At 34.6% G+C, this 15,012-nt stretch overlaps 2 protein-coding genes and 1 long non-coding RNA gene across 3 annotated transcripts; all 3 read left to right on the top strand.

Moving 5' to 3' along the window:
- The first annotated feature begins 620 nt into the window (after positions 1-620).
- On the top strand, positions 621-5,469 carry LOC141612254 (uncharacterized). The gene is made up of 3 exons (XR_012529058.1): positions 621-929; positions 1,063-1,122; positions 4,055-5,469. It is a non-coding gene; the product is annotated as an uncharacterized LOC141612254 (long non-coding RNA).
- A 4,153-nt stretch (positions 5,470-9,622) lies between these two features.
- On the top strand, positions 9,623-13,012 carry LOC141614601 (uncharacterized). Its single transcript, XM_074433348.1, has 6 exons — positions 9,623-10,303; positions 10,520-10,727; positions 10,859-11,393; positions 11,516-11,803; positions 11,852-12,713; positions 12,833-13,012. Exons 1-6 carry the CDS (start codon positions 9,623-9,625, stop codon positions 13,010-13,012), a joined length of 2,754 nt encoding a protein of 917 aa, XP_074289449.1.
- A 47-nt stretch (positions 13,013-13,059) lies between these two features.
- LOC141614600 (uncharacterized) lies at positions 13,060-14,031 on the top strand. The gene has a single exon (XM_074433347.1). It carries the CDS (start codon positions 13,060-13,062, stop codon positions 14,029-14,031), a length of 972 nt encoding a protein of 323 aa, XP_074289448.1.
- Positions 14,032-15,012: the final 981 nt, after the last annotated feature.

Raw genomic sequence — 15,012 nt, 5'->3', positions numbered from 1 at the left:
TATGCTTTAATATTACATATGGTTTCGCAAACTAAATTATGCGTTAATAGGATGTGTTAATGACTCACCATTTTTTCTCACCTAATAATTGACCTAATACATTCTTTTTTTCTCCCCAATCATTGACCTAAAAATAATCCGACCGAAATAATTCAGTCCGCTTGACCCGAAAATGACCCGACTGACATACTCGAAAGAGATCTTAAACCTGAAAATGACTTACCCGACCCGAACTAACCCGTTTGCCAAGTCTATGCCTAATCCACTTATTCCAAAAGTGTTGTCTTCTTTCTAAATTTAAGGAAAAAAATATTTGTGTTTTTTAACAGCAAGTCTCCTTTGTGACAGGTATATTCATCACAAGTTTGCGACGGGTCAAGTATTACCCATGTGGGTATATTAGACAAAACAAATTGCTACTCTCTAGGCATTTTTCTTTTGTCTTATCTACCCCACATGAGTAGTACTTGATCTGTCGCAAGCTTGCGACGAATCTTTTGTCTTATTGTGTTTTTTTAAATCCACCCAATATAGAAGAACAGACAATAAATTCAAATGGAGAGATTAATATGAGTATTACCCCTATGTTAAATCTCATTGCTTTTATGTACTTCACCCAGGGGCGGCCCAATGGTAGTTCAATGCGGTTCTTCGCACAGGGGCCCAAGAGTGGAAGGGCCTCAAATTTTGTCTAGTAATTTTTTTACACATTAAAAAAAAAAAAAAAAAAGAATAGAAAACGAAAAAAGCAAACCTATGGCTGTCATCCATACTCTCCACTACGGCACTTCTCTTCCCAAATTCCTTACTTTAATTAAAAAATAAAAAGTAACCCTAATAAAAAATTAAAAATCAAGCTTTCTTTGCTAATTAAGTAATTAATTCTTCATTGTCTGAAGTCGACATCATCACATCGTCTGATCATCATAGTAAGTTCTTTTTTAATCAAATTTTTTTGTTTTTTGTTTCTCAATTCTCAAGTGCGGTACTGTTTTCTTTCTCTTTTAATTGTAAATACTTGTTTTTTTTTAAAATTAATAATTGTTTATCTTCTAATTACAGGTTAAACTTATTGAAGATTGAAGGTGTGTGATTGTGCCTCAAGATATTTCTCAATTTCTGGTGAATAATTCTTGCCTTCTTTGAAGAGTTTCTTAATTCTTATTTGATTGCCTGTTTTGGCCTTTAGAATTTTGGTATTTGTTAATCTTCAATACAATCATGTCTTCTAGTTTTAGAAAACACGAATCCGGGTATGAAAAGCGAAAAAAAAAGAAAAAGAATTGAAGAATTGAATCAATCTCAAAAGGGGCTCTTGATAAATTTTTTTTAAAACCATCTCATAGTAACCCTACAAATGAGACGATGGATTGTGATGAAAATTTTGATGATCCGACACCCTTTGTTGAGCAAGATTTAAACAGTGTTGCATTTTATATTTAATGTTGCCAAAAAACAATAAATTTATATTGGTTTTATAAGAGAATATGATTTTTTTATATTATATTTATAAGTCTTGGCCTTTTGGGGCCTCCGTCATACATTTTGAACAGGGCCACCGAAAGTAACGGGCCGCCCCTGACTTCACCCACTATTGTTGATTAAGATTATTATCTTTTTTTTTTCCTACTCCCTCTATTTTTTTATATATGACTTTCTCACATTTCGAGACACTCCCTTCTCTCTTCAATATCTCTTAAAATATAAGACTAAATATTATGATATGTATACTCATATGAAAGGGTTTTTCGTAAGGAATTTAATGGTACCATTTTTATATTTTTTGAACAAATATATTTTTGTAAATACTAAAGTCAAAGGCTTACCTCGTAAATGCAAAACGTCATATATAAAAAAGTGGAGGGAGTATTAATTTAATTTTAAACAGTTATAAAATTAACTTACAAATTGGCGTTTGAATTAACTTGTTTCCTACTTTCCTTGAGTTCGTAAATCACAATTTCATTCAAGTGTAAAGCATTTATTCGTCTGCAAACAAACTTCTCTAATATGAACGATTGAGCTTGAAGAGTTCAATCGAAACAAAAAAAATTGAAACGCCAACTAAACTCTTAGCTAGATAGAATAATTACGATAATATGTTATCAAGATTTTTCGTTTCTCCACCAAACGATAATCTAATGTGATCATGTCCTATTATTAAACCTAATATAGACCCTTTAAGAACTCGATATCATATAAGAGTATGCTCTTGTACATTTCAAGAGATATTTGAATAGTGCAATACAAAAAAATAATAATACTATGCGAAACCAACTAATTTAATCAATATTAATTATCTGGTTATATGGGTACGTCTTATGATAATTTTTTTCAAAAGACGGTTTTGTTTGAAAATCTGACTATGGTTTATTGTTATATAACAATCTATTTCACAACATTAGAAATTGTTTCATGAAATTTTCTCACCTTCATATTAGTTTCTAATTTTAACAAATACCAAATAATGTATTCTAATCGTATTTGTCTATTTGATCAAATGTTACCTTACAAAATGAATAGCTTATAATAAGTGCACATTGCAAGCTAAGCAAGCACGATAATTGCTATGCTCTGATCTATCGCTTAGTGGATATGCTCGCTAAAAATTTACTCTCTCTGTTGCGGAGATATGTTTACAGTTTACACTTTCTTTATTTTGCGAAGGAGAAATAAAGCAAGTAATATATTACTGGGACAGAGGAAGTAGGTGATAGAAAGTCTAAAAGCATTAAAACTGGAACATTGATTACCGTTATTTTCCAAGGAAACTAAATACTGTAATTGAGCAAAAATTACGGGAAATTTTGTTAAAACTTGCCATAAATTTAATTGATTTACTGCTCAAATTCAGAAGAATAAAAAATCACGGGATTTTGAAATATAGTGGTCAAAACCTAATTGAAGGTTGTTTCCATTTTTACGCAAGGATGGTCAATTGATCATTTCATGATCTTTTGAAATCTTTGATTTGGCAGCCCATACATAATAAGATGACACGTGGCCATTACTACGGAGTTATTGCTGTATTATTCTTTCCTATTATAGTATCATCGTTTTTATGTACATCCGACCGCTTACTTTGCCAACTTGCGGGAGCCTTTGAATTGTATTCCCTCCGTTGTGGTCATTTGTTTACTTGTTTCATTTTTGGGAAATCGTCAATTGTTTACCTTTCTATTTTAGGGATGTGTTTAATGGGCAATTTGATAATCCACCATCAATTTGATCCCTTCCACTTTCCAATTTCCAATGGTCTTTGTGCCAAAACCAACTAGAGGTAAACAAATGACCTGGACGGAAGGAGTAATGCTTATTAAAGTATCATCTTTTTTGGAATTGATGTTATTATTGTTATTTTTATGATGATAGTCGTCGTCATCCAGATGAGATTTGTTACTAGAGAATTGAAGTTATAAGAGCAAGAGAAATAACTTGAAAATTGAAAATTGAAATATAACTAACTTGAAAATTGGAAGGGATCAAATTGAGAGTGCTTGTCGTAGAGATTTGCTGGAACGGCTCATTTAGCAATGAAAACTGACAACCGTTGCTAAACTTCCAGCTGCACCCTTGATATTTATAGGGAATGTCTGAAATAATGCACAATACTCTTCACTTTAATTAAGTTCAGATAAAAAGTTGGACGAGTTTCCATTGGTGTTACGGTGTTAGTGTATATGTGCGTTACTAACCTCTGACATTATAACAAATGGTACGCCTCCCATTCCTACTGGATATGTTGCGGCAAACAACTGTGGTTGAATCATTGAGAAACATGATCATATCAAACAAATGCATAAGAATTGTTCAAAATAGTATGTTGAATGTGTTGAAATATGACATGAATGAAATAAATCATGATATTCAGGTTCAAACCTTTGCATAAATTATTATCATTGTATGTTTCTCCGTATCTGTCTAGATTAAATGCTGTTAGTTCTTAGATTCCTTTCTCTATTACTATTCCTATTTATCAATATTATTTTTGTTATTCATAGTACTGTCTTCGTTTTTTTAGATTGTAATCTTGTTTTTTTTTTTTGTTTGCAAGATCATGGCTGCTAATGATTGGTCGACATTGCCTCTTGATCTTCTTGGTGACATTGCAATGCAGTTGGAAACTTTAGATGATTTTATTTATTTTTCAGCGGTATGTCGCTCTTGGAATCGTGTTTCATCCTTAATAAAGCACCAATGGAGGCCGACAGTGCCATGGCTTTTACTATCTGAAAACACTAGCAATAATCCGCATTGTGTTCGGAAGATTTTTAATCCTAGTAATAACAAGTGTTACAAACTGAATCTCCCTGAGACTTTTGGAGCAAAGTGTTGGGGTTCAGACTATGGTTGGGTTGCAATGGTTGACCGTAAGCTTGATGTACGCTTGTTCAATCCGATCACTAAGGCTGAAATTCATTTCCCATCTGTGACAACCATCCCAGATCAAAATCCATATGATGAAGAGATCGATGAGAATGAAGAAGAATATATTAGTTGGTATTTGAGGTTGTTTATGAGGAGGCTCGTCGTGCTTAAAGTGTCTCAAAATGAGTTTGTTATTGTAGCAATTACTATCGATCACCTAGCTTTTGCTAAACAGGGGGATAAATCGTGGACATCAGTGATGCATCGCTTGTATATTGGAATATCGAGGACTTTCAGGGTCATGAGCTTATAAGGCCAATGGAATATTCGTTACTAGAATTTAAAATGTTTGAGGAGTTCATAAGTGGGTTAGGAACACTATATTTGGTGGAATCAGGTTGTGATCTTCTCATGGTGTTACGATTCAAGGAAGAAATGTTGGATTCAGATGGGAATGGTTACCATCCTGATGTTTATGAAACATTTCGTTTTTTGGTCTATAGACTCGATACTAAAGACAGAAGATGGGAGGAAATTACAGATCATGCGACATTGTTTGTTGGTAGTAATTCTACAATGTCCGTTTCGGCCAAATGTTTGCAACCTAACTGTATATATTTCACCGATGATGAATTTCAGCTCAGTAATTTGGCGACCGAGCTTGGTGGACATGATATGGGTGTTTATGATATCAAATGTAAGAAAAAATGGCGATTTTACGAAGGTGATGACATCTGCTCCGCATATTGTAGACCAACATGGTTTATTCCTCAACTTTAAATTATTGAAAGTGACTTAAATTTTAGGCCATGATACCACACGACTGGCTTTGAATTTAGGCGGCCATGAAACCGCATGCTGATCAAGTTATAAGACGTTTTGAAGTTTGCTGCATCAGAGCATATTCACATAGGACAATGTGACTTATACAAGAATGCAATAGCTGGTTTCATTGCAAGGAGTGAAACTGAGATGGAATGTCTATGATGTTTAAGTATTTAACTTGTGAGATTATATACGGTTGCTATTTGAATCTTGTATCGATTAAATTATGAAGTTTTTAGATTGATCTGTCTAACAGAGGTCTCGATTTAATTGTGATTGAATCGGATTAAATCGGTTCGAATTTTCTCTGATTGACCAAAGTTCGGTTTGAGTTCGATTTCGATCGGATACATTTCGGTTGGTCTCTTTACTTGTTTTGAACTATTTCAAGTCGGAATCGGATCGGGTCCATATCTGCTTAGGTGAGTTTCTGGTTATCGTTTTCTTGGTCTCGGGGTGTGTAAAAATTGGCTTAGTATTCCTTATATTTTTCAATTTAAATTTTGATACAAAATATTGTTAATAATGAATAGTGATAAAAACTCTTAAAATAACTATTTTTGTTACTCATATTGAATGTTCTATCCGTTATCAATCAAATAACTTCGATCGTTTTATCGGTTGTGAGTTTATTTTGCCATGTCCAGTACCTAGTATATTTATAGTATTGTTGGATCATTAATGCATAACTCGGTTGTGCATAACTGAAGTGTAGGTGAATTTATCGAGTTAATTTTTTTCCAGTTAAAAGACTTCATTTAAAATTTTCCAGTCAAGGACTTGGCACATTCATTCCGTTAATTTGTTAATTTTTCGTGAACATCTACAATCACCAGCATTTTGTATACTAATATACTGACTACTAATCATCAATCATCTATAATTAATTAATGAATGAGTTCATATAAATCTGATTTCTATGACTTCTGATCTGAACATCCATACTACCGTCTCACTCTTTGGCGGCGTTCTTTCAGAAATACTAGAATGAAATACCATTCACCACCAGGAAATAAATATTTAGGTTGTGATATATATCGGTTACATTGAATTCAATCAATCTTGGTTTGATTCAGATTGAATTGCTAATTAGATTGTTTATATGGGGTGTTCAATCAGTTAGTAATTCAGATATTTGCGACCGGTTTTTGAAGCTTGATAATTATCATCATCATCACGTCATGAATATAATGTTGCCTTACACAATACAACCACATCATGTCAACAACTTGAATCAACATAATATAGTACGTGTAATAACAACACCACCCTCATCTGCACATCAACATCACCAATCCACCATTGATGCATTGCACGGGATTACTGTGTTGCAGTGGTACAAGAACAAAACTTTCAATCAAGGGGAGGGGTGATGAACAATAGAATCATGAGTGAAAGAATCGTGATCGTGCAATTTATGATGCTCTTGGACTTGGTAGGGTGGGTTTCAATGTTTTACGGCAGGTTTTGCTAGGAGTTCAATCATCTTTTCAATTAGTTGTGATTATTGCGGGCAAATTATATCCTACTCCCAGGAGTAGGGAGTAATATACACCCATGGTAGTTATGGGCAAAAAAAAATAAAAAATAAAAAGAAAAAAAAATAAACTACCCACTACTTCTCTCACAGTACCTTTTTTTTTCTTTTCTAAATTACTCAATTTATCAAATTTAAAATCCTATTGAATTTATTAAATTCGTAGTTTTCTTTCATCTATTTGTATTCGAGTTTTATCAAATTTACAGTTCATAGTCATCAAATTAGACCGATATTCGCTAAACTCAAAGTGAATATAACAGTGTCATAAAATGAATATCACATTACATAACACACGTTCATCAAATTACACTATCATATTCATTTAACTCAACGTGAATATAATTGTATCATAAGGTGAATATCACACTAAATACTACATATTCATCAAATTATATTATCATATTCACTAAAATCAAAATGAATATAATAGTGACTTATGATGAATATCACACTTGATAAGACATATTCATCAAATTAAATTATCATATTCACTAAATTCTGAGTGAATATGATAGTGTCATATGATGAATATCACACTCGAAACCACAAATTTAATCATAAATAATGAGAGATAAAACATAAAAACTCAATTTAATTTACGGTATTATACAACTTTTAGGGTTTATGTAATTTCAACGCAAACCCGATAAATTAGAATTTAATTAATCAAAACACGAAGTAATTTTAACACATACCTGATAAGTTAGAATTTAATTAATCAAAACTCGAATCAAGATTACAAAACCACTGTGTTGGATGGAAAATTAAATTTTATGGACGATTTTTTTTGATAGAAACGGAAGACGTAGTTTGAAACAGGAGAAAGAAAGAGTTTATGGAAAGTGATAACTATTAAGTAGTGGGGGACTTTTGTTATTTAATTTTTTTTTATTTTTTTTTTAATAGTGGGAGTAGAAAGTACCATACACCTGGGTGTATGGTATAAGAATTGACTTGAACCAATGATTTTAATGGGAAGTTAACAGAGTAATGTTTGAGGTCCTTACCTGGAAAATCTATAAGTTGAGGTCCTTATCTGGAAAAAAAAATTCAAAATTCAGTCCTCTATCTTAGCCTTAGAGCATCTCCAATGGTTACCTAAAAGGACTTGCTTGCAAATAAAAAAGATTTCAAGCTACTTGCTTAACCATTGGAGCACTCCACATCAACTAGCTTAAATTGAGCTAGTAGCTCAAATGGTCCCACAAGAAAATATAACCAATAAAAAAATAGTTGTCTCATTTATTTTTTATTTAGTAATTAAGAATTAAATAAATTAATAAAAAAGTGTGTTAATTAGGTCTCATCAAGCTAATACTAAATAAGATTCACCATTGGAGTAACTTGTAGCTTGAAATTGTTGTTGCTCAAAAAAATGATGTGGCAAAGGTAAACGAATGATATTGTGAGATCACAAATTCTCATTGAAGCGTCACAAGTAGGGGCGAACCCAATATTTGATATAACGGGCAGCGAAAACACAATCCCTATAATTGTCAAATAATTTGAATGTCCCAAAATATTTTGCATATCAATAATTCAATACATAACATGTATTCAAATCATAACACAATCGACATTTAAAAATTAGAAATTTGATAAAGGATGCAAATTGCATGATTATACCGTGCATTTTTTTATTCATATTCAATAACAATGTTAATAATTCGGTAACTTACAATGATTCTACAATATACTTTTTACTTATCACCGATTTTTACGCATTACCATTCAAAAACGTACCTTTCTCATATAATACAGAAAAATAATACAAGTAAGATTTTTGTAATATGAAATGGAATTTACATCCAGTGCAAAGTATTTTTTGGTAGATATACTTACGATTTATTTTTATAATTTGCAAATATGTTGCACCATTATAAATAACTCATAATTATGGAAAAATATGCTAAAAATAACTCTCAATGAATCCCAGCAACAACTCACAACATCCACCAAAACATCTGAAAAGAGTTACTGATCACCATTTGTCGGCAATATCAAATGAATCACCGCAGACAAGTAAAGGAAAATAAGAAAACACCACATCACCACACAAGGTCAATAAGATCCTCCTACTACTAAGGTCCTGTTCTTTTGGACTTAAAGTCACTTAATTTAAGTTCACTTCAGATCCTATAAGTTCAGTTCAGTTCTGATCAGATCTTATAAGTTCAGTTCAAATCCTATAAGTTCAGTTCAGTTTAGATCCTATAAGACCAGTTCAGTTCAGATCCTATAAGTTCAGATCAGATCCTATAAGTTCAGTTCAGATCCTATAAGTTCAGTTCAGTTCAGATCCTATAAATTCAGTTTAGAAAAGTAATATACGGAGTATTATTTTTAAAAACCGACGCAAAAATATTTGACATTATTAATTATTGATACATTTATACATTATTATTTTCAAAACAAAATTATCACTCTTCTCGTTATTTTTTTATCGTAATGTAACCGTAGTATAATGTATGAACAAACCAATGTATATAAAGCGAAAATATGTTATTATTTTACCTTGTGTTTTAGACTATATTTTCTTATCAGTGTTCTCTCTTGGCTGCCCACTAATTTCATGTAAATTTTTTGTTTAATCTCACTAAAAGTTTGCGTTTTTATAATAATAATAATAACAATAATAATAATAATAATAATAATAATAATAATCCGGTCTCTCTATCTCTTCTTTTTCTCTCTAAAAATCTCTGAAAATTAAGCGATAGAGTGGTACACTCCGCCTTCACATTTGAGGGTTTCGCCGCAGCTATGCCGAGGGGCCGGCCGCCCAAATATCCGGCCGTTGGTCGCAATACCAGATCTAACGAAAAGGTTTCCACATGGCAAGGGGATTCTGTTACTCGTTCTCCTAAATCTGCGAATTTAGGGGATTTCATGGTTACTTCTTCGGTTAATTCAGGGTCTCCTCCGGTGAAGGGAGCGTCGTCTTCTTCGACACAGGTAAATCCTACTCCTCCTATTACCCCAGTGGCCTCTGATGAGGTTCCTCCTGTGGTTAATGCCCCTGTTGTTAACCCCCCTCCAAAGAAACCCTATGCCCAAACCCTAAAATCATCCAGTAAGGGTATGTCTTTGTCCTTTGTTAAAGGTAATGAGTCTGAGGTTATTATTAATGAGGCTGACATTGCTGATGAAGTTAAGTATTGGAGCACTACTCTAGTTGGTACGGTTATGGGTAAGCAAACTTCGATTGTGGAGCTTAACTCGCTGGTTTCTAAAAATTGGAATCATATCACTACACCTGAAATCCTTTATTTTTCTCGTGGGTGGTATTACTTTCGATTTCTGACAAAGAAGGATATGACTGCTGTCCAGGCAGATTCTTGGAATGTTAATGGTTATCCTTTGGTCTTTAAGTCATGGTCCCCTACTGTTGCAGAGGAATTAGCTGAGATTACTACTGTCCCAATATGGGTTTTGTTTCCTAACCTTGACCCATGTTTCTGGTCTCAAACTGCATTGAGCAAAGTGGCTAGTTTTGTAGGAAAGCCAATTTGTGCTGATGAACCAACCACCACTAAGAGTAAGATTGCCTTTGCTCGAATTTTGGTGGAGGTTGATCTCTCTAAATAATTGCCTAGAGGTATGACTCTCCAAACACCATACCGTGGTACTGTTTTACAAAAGATTGACTATGAATGGGTGCCTCATTTTTGTCATTCTTGTAAGAAAATTGGGCATACCCAGGATAGATGTAATAATAACAAACCCAGGCAAGTCTACAAGCCCAAATAGCCTATTATTGAGCCCGTTGTGACTGAAACTAGGCAGGATAAAGAGGGTTTTACTAAAACCCCTCTCAAGAAGAGTACTCCAAAGAAAAGATCTCTTACTGCAACTGATTCAGTGGTTACTGATTTAGGCAATCAATATGCTGCACTTGCTACTGAAGGCCCAGTTTTAGTCTGTCTTGAGGTGGATCAGGATCAAGTTCATTTAGCTTTAAATCAGGGTATAGTTGTGGAGATTGATCCTGGTGGTCAGCCACCCCCTCTATCACCTCAATGATCATTTCCTCCTGGAATGTGAGAGGGATGACTGACCCCTAAAAACAGCAGGAGGTTTTAGGCTTCTTGTGAGCTAAAAAGGTTGATTGTGGAGTAATTATAGAAACTCATGTTAAGCAGCAGCTCTCTGGATTTATTCATAGGAAAAAATTTCCAAGTTATCAGCTAATTACTAATTATGATATGCATTCTGGGGGTAGGCTTTGGGTTTTGTGGAACTCTGTCTCAGTACAAGCTCATGTGCTGGCACGTGGGGCCCAATTTCTTCATTGCTCTTTGCTCCATCATGCTAGTCAGAAAAAAATTGAGGCTACCTTTATTTATGCGTTTAATAGAGCTTCTGAGAGATGTGACTTATGGGATAGTTTAAGGATTATTTCTCATGGGATTCACTCCCCCTGGGTTTGTTTGGGTGATTTTAATGTTTCTCTAAGTGCTGATGAAAGGGCTGGGTGTGTTATTCATGATAGAGAAATGGAGGATTTTAGAGATTGTCTTCAAGATTGTGCCTTGTCTGATCACCCTTATACCGGAGGGCTTTTACATGGCACAATAAGCAGGAGAATTCTCCAAGATGGGCAAAGCTGGACATGCTCTTGGTTAATCCTCAATGGTACATTAATATTCCTTCTTCTGTGGTAACTTTTCTCCCTGCTGGAATCTCTGACAATGCTGCCATTGTTCTCAACACTGCCACCACCTTCTCTCCTATAAGATCTTTCAAATACCTTAACTGTTGGTCCCTTTCTCCTTGCTTTAGCCAACTTATAGCTGATCAATGGAGCCTCCCTATTACTGGATCAAAATTTTTTGGATTGTTTTCTAAATTGAAAAGGCTCAGAAGTCATCTCAAGGTTATCCACAAGAATGAGTTTTCTTGCATTACTCAAAGAGTGATTGCAGCAAAAGCTGCTTTGACTCAATGTCAGTTTCTTCTTCAATCCTCTCTTCTGAATCCACTTCTTCTTGGGGAGGAAAAGCAACTTTCTGCAAACTATATGAAAATGAAGAAAGCAGAAATGAGGGTTTTGGTCCAGAAGGCTAAAGTGTAACATCTTCAACTTAGTGATGCTAATACTAAGTATTTTTATGCTAGTATTGTTGCAAGAAAGAGTAGGAACACTATTGGATTGATTAAGGACACTCATGGGTCAGTTTGTACTGGCCATGCTGAAGTTGCTTTGGCTTTTCTGGACTTCTATAAATCTCTTCTTGGCTCTGAGGAAACTATTCAGCCTATCCCTGCTGAGTTGTTTACCCATAATACTCTCCAGAATCCTACACATTTGGATAATATGGTCACTTCCATGGAAATCAAAGATGCTCTCTTCTCTATTGATAGAAATAAAAGTCCTGGTGTGGACGGCTACTCTTATGGTTTCTTTAAGGATACTTGGGAGGTTACGGGCCCTGATTTCAATGCTGCTGTGATGGAGTTTTTCAACACTGGAAAAATGCCAAGAGCTGCTAACTCCACTCTTATAGCTTTGATCCCTAAGAAAGATGCCCCTCAATCTGTCTTTGATTTTAGGCCAATATCTTGTTGCACAGTATTTTATAAGACTGTAAGTAAGATTTTGGCTAACAGAATGAAGTCAGTGTTGGGAGACATTGTTGGATTGGAACAAGCTGCCTTTATTGAAGGAAGGGACCTTTTTGATAACTCTATGCTTGCTCATGAGCTGGCTTTTAAGTACAATAGAAGCCTGCTGACCCTAAGATGTATTCTAAAAGTTGACATTCAAAAAGCTTTTGATTCTGTCAATTGGAAATTTTTGACTCATTGCCTGCAAAGGTTTGGCTTCCCTCCAAAATTTTCTCACTGGGTCCTTGGCTGCATTTCCACCTCTTATTTTTCTATTAATGTTAATGGCTCTACTGAGGGTTACTTTCCTGGCAAAAGGGGTTTTAGGCAGGGGGATCCATTGTCCCCCTATCTTTTTACTTTGTGTATGGAGGTCTTGTCTAGGCTGTTGAGGCAGCTTCCTTCTTACCCTAGCTTTTCTTACCACCCAAAATGTGTTAAGGTTCAGCTTACCCACTTGGTATTTGTTGATGATCTTTTGATTTTCACTAGGGGGATCTTCCCTCAATTCAAGCTGTTAATAAGTGTTTATCTTTGTTTGCTGGTTATTCTGGGCTCAGGGTTAACCCCATGAAATCTAACTTGTATTTTGGAGGTGTCAATCCACAGTTAAAACAGCTTATTCTTGACTCCACTGGTTATGTTGAGGGTGAGCTTCCTGTGAGTATTTAGGCATTCCTTTATTTGGGGCTCGACTAACTCACAGGATGTTTATACCTATGCTGGATAAAGTTAGAAGCCACATTACTCACTGGGCTAATACCACTCTGAGTTATGCTGGAAAAGTGGCTCTCATTAATTCAGTCATTTTTGGGATTCATAATTTTTGGGGAGCCAGTGTCCTTTTACCAAAAGGGATAGTTAAGAAGATTCATAAAATGTGTAAAGACTTCCTCTGGGGTATTGAAGATGGGCAAAGAAGGATGGTTTTTAAAAGTTGGGAGAGTTTATGTAGGCCAAGAAAGGAAGGAGGGGTTGACATTAAAGAGATTCTGAGTTGTAATAAAGAACAGATGATGGGGTGGATAAAGAAGATTGAAACTGATGCTCCTAATATTTGGGTCAAATGGGTTAATGCTTACATTCTTAAAAGTGTTAGCTTTTGGAACTTCCAAATTACTACTGTCCACTCTTGGTTTTGGGGAAATATCATCACTTGCAGGGATAATCTGGTTTTGTACACTGGTGGTATTCAGCAAGCTAAGCAGCTCTTACTTACTCCTGAATACAAAAGTTTGATTTATGAATGCTTGAGGAGCAAAGGGCCTGTTCAATCCTATCATAGGACTCTGGGTGAACCCCTTAACATCCCTAAGCATTCTTTTATTGGTCTTCTGGCTGCTGAGAATAGACTACCTACTGTGGACAATCTTTGCCAGAGAGGGATGGTGCTTGTCAACAGGTGTGTGCTGTGTGAGAGTGCTGCCGAAACGGCTGCCCATCTTTTCTTTGAATGCCCCTATTCTGCTGAGGTTTGGTTTCAAGTATCCCGCTGGATGCAGGTGCCTATTCAGGCTAGCTTATCTCAGACCCTCCGTTGGTACAAGCTGCATAACAGAGGTTCTGCACTGGTAAAGAGACAGCGGAGATGCCTTCTGTTGTGTGCTATCTATCTCCTCTGGAAGGAACGCAATAGAAGGATCTTCAAAGGGCTTAGCTCCACTCCAGCTGCTTTAATTTGGCAAATCTAGTACTTAGTTATTATTAGACTACAAACTCATGCTAGCTTTTGATGATTTTTATCTGGTTTTTGTTAGGCGTTTGTTATTTTATTTAGGTGGCCACACTGGCTCCCTTGTAGATTGACGGACTTTGGATCTGTATTCCTTGATTATCTTTAATGAGAATAGATCCTAATCTTTCTACAAAAAAAAAGTTGCGGTTTTAAAAAAAAAAAAAAAAAAAAGAAACAACAACAACAATAATAATAATAGTAATAATAATAGTAATAATAATAATAATAATAATAATAATAATAATAATATTTAAGTTAAATTAATTTAAGTTAATTTAAATTCGGATCGTGTAAGTTCAGTTCAGATCCTATAAGTTGATTCGATTTTATAAGTTCGATTCGATTCGAGATCCTATAAGTTCAGTTCAGTCCAGATCCTATAAGTTCAGTTCAGATCCAATAAGTTCAGTTCAGTTCCGATCCTATAAGTTCGGTTCAGTTCAGATCCTATAAGTTCAGTTCAGATCCTATAAGTTCAGTTCAGATCCTATAAGTTCAGTTCAGATCAGATCCGTTTCAGTCCAAAAGAACATGGCCTAAGAGAATAAAAACTAGTTTTATTCCCGTGCAAAAAATGCACGAGTCGTAATAGCAGGTGCTATCATTAGATATATATGAACATATAATTGAGCGTGATTGAGTGTTCAATACCGTGACAATATAAATAGTTCATATTTGAAGATTCGAATATTTGATAAATATTATATTTGAATATCAGATAATATACAACCGTATTTTATTAGAATTATATTAAAGGTATTTGACATGTTAGACCCGTTGAATGTATGTAAAATTGTAAATTGAAATATTTATGTAAATTGTGACATTTTAACTTATGTTTTAACATAAGCAATTAAAATAGGAATAAGAGATAGAAATAAGAGGAATTTGCTTGAGGAGAGAAGGTAATTGAATAGTCTAGGAGACATGGCGGGAC

Source organism: Silene latifolia, chromosome 11 (genome assembly GCF_048544455.1).
Source record: "Silene latifolia isolate original U9 population chromosome 11, ASM4854445v1, whole genome shotgun sequence".
Classification (NCBI taxonomy): Eukaryota; Viridiplantae; Streptophyta; class Magnoliopsida; order Caryophyllales; family Caryophyllaceae; genus Silene; species Silene latifolia.
The sequence above is the reverse complement of the archived record's forward strand: the minus strand, read 5'-3'. Positions and strand labels throughout refer to the sequence as shown.

Bases quoted from the DNA above. Each gene is read 5' to 3' on its own strand.
- LOC141614601 (XM_074433348.1), top strand. From the start codon at position 9,623: ATGGTTACTTCTTCGGTTAATTCAGGGTCTCCTCCGGTGAAGGGAGCG. The intron at 11,394-11,515 runs GTAACTTTTCTC...TCCTTGCTTTAG, and splicing joins TTAATATTCCTTCTTCTGTG to CCAACTTATAGCTGATCAAT. The intron at 11,804-11,851 runs GTAACATCTTCA...TTTTTATGCTAG, and splicing joins TTGGTCCAGAAGGCTAAAGT to TATTGTTGCAAGAAAGAGTA.
- LOC141614600 (XM_074433347.1), top strand. From the start codon at position 13,060: ATGCTGGATAAAGTTAGAAGCCACATTACTCACTGGGCTAATACCACT.